The sequence below is a fragment of the Tenebrio molitor genome, chromosome 1, assembly GCF_963966145.1.
Source record: "Tenebrio molitor chromosome 1, icTenMoli1.1, whole genome shotgun sequence".
Classification (NCBI taxonomy): domain Eukaryota; kingdom Metazoa; phylum Arthropoda; class Insecta; order Coleoptera; family Tenebrionidae; genus Tenebrio; species Tenebrio molitor.
In genome coordinates, this window is record NC_091046.1 from 891,497 (window position 1) to 898,393 (window position 6,897).

General features: G+C 34.6%; 1 protein-coding gene across 1 annotated transcript; it reads left to right on the forward strand.

Moving 5' to 3' along the window:
* The first annotated feature begins 1,177 nt into the window (after positions 1-1,177).
* LOC138130122 (uncharacterized) lies at positions 1,178-6,849 on the forward strand. The gene is made up of 2 exons (XM_069046507.1): positions 1,178-1,761; positions 6,536-6,849. The coding sequence occupies exons 1-2, from the start codon at positions 1,319-1,321 to the stop codon at positions 6,717-6,719; spliced, it is 627 nt and encodes a 208-aa protein (XP_068902608.1). The 5' UTR covers positions 1,178-1,318; the 3' UTR covers positions 6,720-6,849.
* The last annotated feature ends 48 nt before the right edge of the window (positions 6,850-6,897 follow it).

Sequence of the window (6,897 nt, forward strand, 5' to 3'; positions counted from 1 at the left end):
TTATGAAGGTCATGTCCAATAAATCTTTACTTGGTAAAAATACAAAGACAAAAACAAATAAGAATTACTTTAATTTAATCAGTAAAAAGACGTAACATTGCTTTTGAAATCAGCAATGTTAAAATGGACAAAAAATGAAAAATTAGTCAAATAGGGTTCGCGCAGAGCAAACAACTTTGAAAGTCAAAGTCACTAGCTTTAGCTTTAATACCAACAGAAAATCACATTTTCATGGCTTGCTTAGATGCACATTTATATGAAATTGAGTATAGTTCACGCGAGTCGTATCATCTACGTTTAAGAAACTTTTGTCTGCTAAAGACCTTGAGGTGTTTATTGATTTATTAAAAAACTTTGCAAAACTAAGAAATTATATAATCTGTTTCAAAATCAAAAATCCACCAACACTGCATTCTACCTCGAAAATACAACCGACAACGTCGTCAACTTTTGTTTTTAGTGTGTCTGCATGTGTCAGAAAAAAGTAGGGTTATGAAAGAAAACGGTTGACAGACGTTTTGGTCTAGTTCATCGTGTTTTTTTATACTCATTTTATTATTTTACTCAAAAGGTATGATATGGTAGCTACCACCTTTTTGCACATAATAATGATTTTGTGTTAGGTAAATAAACTCAACAGTTAAATGTCAAATTTTGGCAGGAGGTTGGGCCAACCCAAAAAATGAAACTTACTCTAGGGATTTCTTTTTTTCTGCCAACATAATTCAACATGTGGTGGATTTTTGATTTTGACACAGATTATAGAATGTTTTTTCCTTTTTGATAGTTTGACAAGGGTGTTGTTAATGTTAACTAATCGATGATTTTTTAATTGGATAATAACGCTGGTGTACGAAGAGATCCTTGCGGTACGTTTAAAATATCAGTGCAAACTTGACCTACGGGTCGGTCGTTGCTTTAGATCAATCGCCAACAAATTCGGAATGGTGAAATATTAAAAGATGAGCGTAAATTTCCCACATCAATAATAGAGGAATGAGCCGAAGTCGTCCTGAAACGCCATCAATTCCTCATGAATAATGAAACCTGAACGTGAATCGCAATCGATACGCGAGCAACAGGCAAATATCGCCATCAAATCCATCGAGCCACTCCAAACAACAACACCCGCCACGTCGTTTTATCTTATCTCGAGAACCCTTCCATATCCACACCTGATAAACTGATACCACACGTAAATCAATTTGGTTACGCAAACAGTGCACACAACTTTGCGTTTGTTCGGCGAACAGGTGTTAGACGTGCATGACTCACCTCGAGATCTAGGAGCCGTCGAAAATCCTCAGTGAAATATGCCATGTCGCAGGGTAAGGACAACCTATCGGTGCCGGGGATAGGGCAGGAGTCCCGCGACCACCCCTACCGCCACAGCTTGCAGCCCAAGTCGGTCCAGGAGGCGCAGATCTTCCGGCACACCAAGTCGCAGAACTACGGCGCCAAGAAGAAGAAGGTGAAGACGCAACTGCCGCCGACGTCGATCCCGGAGGTCGACGTGACGGATGGAGATTCGGTCAAGATCACCGTCGATGCCCACAATGACAACGTCAAGCTGTCGCTGTCGGACAAGAGCGAGAAGAAGAGGCACAGCAGCAGGCTGTCGAAGAAACACAGTCAGTCCAGCAGGGAAGGAATCGACAACGCTGCCTTCGAGGTGGACAACAGCCTGCCGAGGTCCCGCGCGAACAGCGCCGCCAGCAGTGTGAGGTCGTCGTTGAGGGATCCCAGCGTGCAGAGTCTTTCGTGAGTTCCACTTTACGTAAATTTACACGAAATTTTCCTTTTCACCTGTCATTTTCAAAATTATTTCTCAACTGTTTACGTAGTAAAGTTTGTATTTTTCGATGGAGATAATTTTGGCGCTTCAACTCTCTTATCTAAAACTAATCCTTGATATTTCACATTTATTGTTGATATTTACATTTTTTTTTTTATATTTAAATGCATTAAAAAAACAATTTCCACATTTTAGTCAAATAGCTGAAAGTCGTAGTAGATTAGATAAAAGACTGAACAAAACAATACACCAGACTGAAATAAGATTAAGATCTTTATCACCTAAAGAAAAAGAAAGAAATCTCACCAAGAACAAACTGGTTTGTTGTATATTATGTCACGCTGAAAGCTGATGTATTTATTATTATCGATACTTAATTCAGAGTTTTATCTCGCATTTTATTTTCTCCATGATAAGCCATACACATACCTATTAAATCTGACAATGAAAACTCATTTTAAGTCACATCCATTTTTCTTGCATTAACAAGATAAATATTTCGAAATATTTGGGGATCAAAATGATTAATAGATGTTTTGGAGTATCGCATGTATGACGTCAGAGAAAACCCATATCAAGAGTTGCAGAAAATATCAGCAAAGTACAAAGTAAAAAGAAAAAGAAAATGAATAACATAACAAATGATGAGTATTGCGAAGGAAAATGTTTCAACAAAAAGGAACAAAAACCATTGGCGTCTTTTTGAAAGTTTGCAACCACAAGATAATGGGTACGTATTATAATGAATATGGGGCGTGACAGGAAGATACAAAAAAGACTGTACCGAAGAAGAATAAAAGAAGAGTAAAAAAATGAACTGCGGATGCAAGAGAAAGTAAAAATTAAAAGTAAAATATAAGTACAGATGCAGCTTTGGGAGGCTTCCACGGTCGGAGTCAGTGAACAACTTCTCTTGTTTTATAGCAAGTTTCTTCAGGAATTATTGATCTTTCAATGTAGGAAAAAGGATCTCGACAATTTCTCTTCTGAGGGACTGTGGGGGTTGGTGGGATTTGTGTAAAAGAAATGGAGAGGAATCAGGAAATTTTTGAGGATGAGAGAAGAGTCCTGTAGATGCTTCTGGAGAATAGGGGATGGAGCTTACCTTTGGATATTTTTTTTACACTAAACTCTAAGATTTTTGCCGGTGCGATTGGTTGCTCCATAAACCACGAATAGAAAAATTATGAAACCTAGAGAACGATGGGAAAGGAATCGGAAAGAAAGTGGGAATATTAATTGGAGGAAGAGACGAAGATGAGACAAAATTTTTGATGAATCAACGGGGATTTAGACTCTGCAGTCACAGAAGTTTCCAGTCACGTGATTAAAATAAAGAGGATAATTACGCTGTCTGAAAATTTTTATTGGGTGGGATGAGAAAAATCGTAAAATAAAAATAAGATGGAATTGGGTTAAAACGGAAGAAACGAAAAGAGGAAAGAAACACGAAAAATACTTTTACATACTTTTATTTATTTATTTATTTTTGAAACAGACTATACAGGCTTATTCATATGAGGAGCCTGACCAGGTAAAAATGCAGCCCAAAATACAATTTATAAAACTATTTCGATTCCTATTACATTATCATAATGCACATAAAACATATGTAAATAGCTTTTAACGTCAGCCTAATGAAAGTCAACTTCTGACAGAAAAATACCTCTCTCAACAAAGTATGATTTAATAACAATAACTGAACATTTCTCAAATGATATTGGGATGAGTTTTGGTATTGATAAGTGTAAAATGCAATCAATATGTCGCGGTCATTACGAACATTTAGAATATATAACTCAAGAAGGAGAAATCATTAAAAATTTAAATAAAGGAGAATTTTATAAATATTTAGGTATTAATCAATCAAATCATATTCAACACTCAATTATAAAAGAAAATTTAGAAAAGCAATTTTATTTAAGAATTAAATCTATTTTAAAATCAAAATTAAACGGTAATAATTTAATTAAAGCAGTTAATACATATGCTGTTCCATTGTTGACCTATTCTTTTGGTGTTATAAAATGGTCCAAAACTAATTTACAGAATATAAATATTCAAACTAGAGTTCTTTTTACCAAATTTAGTAAACACCATCCTAAATCTGTTATTGAAAGATTTAATTTACCACGCGAAAACGGTGGTAGGGGTTTTTCAAATCTAGAAATACTGCTAAAAAATCAAATTGCTTTACTAAAAAATTATTTCCTCAATAGAGCTCGTGATAACACCTTTTTCAATGCTTTGGTTTCAGCCGATAAAGGCTACACACCTTTAAATTTAAGTCATAATATAATTTCAGACATTGTTAAGCCAAATATACCTGACACAATAGCAAATATAAAACAGAAGTCTTTACATGGGAGATACTTTAAAGAACTGGAACAACCAGAAGTTAATATTCAGGCCTCTCATGCATGGCTTAAGAAATCAAATATTCACCCTGAGACGGAGGGTTTTATATTTGCAATACAAGATCGTGTTATAAATACAAGAAATTATAAAAAACACATATGCGGTTTACAATCGATCATTGATAAATGTAGGATTTGCGGAACTGAAGGGGAAACCATTGACCACATCATTTCTTCTTGCACCGTTTTGGCTCAAAGCGAATATAAAAAACGTCATGATATATTCGCAAAAATTATACACATGAATTTAGCAGTTAAATTCAACTTATTAAAGGATACACAACCACATTATATTTATAAACCCGAAAGTTGTTTGGAAAATGACAATTACAAATTATATTTTGATCGTACAATTTTAACTGACATTCATATTAAGCATAACAGACCAGACATTATAATTTTAAATAAATAACAAAAGCAAGCATATCTTTTAGATATAGCTGTTCCAAATTCACATAATATAACACAGACATATAACACAAAAATTAATAAATATTTAGAGCTCTCCGTTGCTATGAGAAATCTTTGGTGTTTAGAAAAAATTTCGATTTTACCACTTGTAATTTCAGCAACGGGAATAGTACCGCAATCTCTTTTAAAAAATTTAAAAATTCTGGATTTAGATAACAAATTGGTAGTTGAAATTCAAAAAGGTATATTATTATACTCATGTCACATCGTGAGGAAGTTCCTTAACATTGACACAGAACATAATACACAACAAAGTCAAAATGCGGAGGCGAGACGCCGGTAATTATGTTGATAAGCACTGCACTATTACTTGATAGTATTATCCGTAATAGTGTATGTACTCCGGCAAAATTGCCGTGCCGCCGGGTGGAGGTGGGATAGTATAAATAATTTAAACCACAAAACTATTGGGTAAGTAGGATCATGTCGGTCCTGTTATCATTCGAAAACATTGTCTCTAAATATGAACGAAAAATGCAATGACAGAAAAATACCTCTCTCAACAAAGTATGATTTAATAACAATAACTGAAAATTTCTCAAATGATATTGGGATGATATACTATTCCGGACTTTTCTAAAAAAAATGATGTAAACCAAGCATTTGTGACATTAATAAATGACAATTATTAAAAATCACTTCAAAGTTTTCCTTGTGACATCAAAAAAGCAGAAAAATGGCATTATCGAGTCAAAAGTTGGGTTATATGCAATAAAGGCCAGTTCATACATATTTGTCAGTTAAATGTCAGTTGTGGCCAAGATTCCGTGTCCGAAATAGTACCTTTCAAACTAATACAACGTGATCAAGAATGACTGAATCTGTTGATAACAATGAAAATTTGAATGATTTTGGTACCACTGTAATCTAAACACATTTCCGGTTGTCAGGTTTGACAGAGTTGACAGGCGAATTTGACGTTTAGCATCAAAGGGTCATTTTGCTAATAGCATAAACATACCCGACATAAACTATTTTTTTTTTTTTAATGTCTTGTCAAGTTAAAACATCCGGTCAGTGCCAATTATGAAACAGAATATTGTTCAATTGTTTCATTGCCAAAACAGACTCAGTCATTGTTGATCACGTTGCAGGATACCTAAAATTATGACATTATTTGATTCAAAATAAAATTAAATTGCTTTGAATGTCGTTCAAATTGTTTTATTATTGCTCAGCACGTTTCATTTATTTATTAATTCTTATTATTTTTACTTAAACATGCCCAGATAAACAAGAAACTTAATACTTAACCTCAAAATTATAATTTTCACCAAATTTTACACTAGACAGCGTTGCCGATAGTAATTATCGAGGAAAATCGACGTTGGTGGTTTTTTGATTTTTGAATGAACTATACTTATTAATTAATATAAATTAATTTATAACCTAGTCATCCATGGATTTGAATCCGTATATTTTTTGCGATTGATACGCGTAATTGTAGGATCTAAAGTTACGTCATTTTAAAGACTTTTTAAAATTGAATTGGTTTTCAGAAATTTTACAAATGTAATTTGTGAATAGATCCGAAAAAACTGTAGACTCCACCTCTAGGTAATTTTGTTGTTAATTTAAATTTTTCGTCAGAGTCTAATCCTGGGTATTCGTTGTAACCTTAACCACCATTGCATGAAATGTCAACTGTCAAAACCTAACGCGTGTTTTCACGCTGCGATTATTGGAGTGTGGAGTTCAAGTAACGACATACGATTTCGAATTCATGGATGACTCGATCACAAATTAATTTGATCGCTCGATTTCCCAAAAATCGTAACCCCACTTTCGAAGTGAAAAGATGATTTTTTTCCAGTTTTTGGTTCGACTAACTTTTTTTTTTAATTTGTTACAGGGTTGTCCGCGAGCAATACTGCTGCTGCTCGAAGTGGTCCCCTTGCGAGAGAACCCTCTGCGCCGCCGTCGGTGTCCTATCTTTCATAATATTAATTCTAGTCATAACTGTAGCGTTACTAGCTGCAAGACACAACGGTAAAGACCCAACAGAAAAAGGACTTTTTTCCGTGTTCAAATTATAGTCGAAGGGTGGCCAACAACGTACAATCAAAGTCCCCGTCCATCCTCGACCGCAAGTGCCATAAATATACAAATACACTACCAATAATTGTTAACCCATTTAACGTTTACATTACATTTTTGAAAATTGTTGCGGCGCCTATCTTTTCGTCCCCACCCCGTGCGTCTTAATGAAGTGGC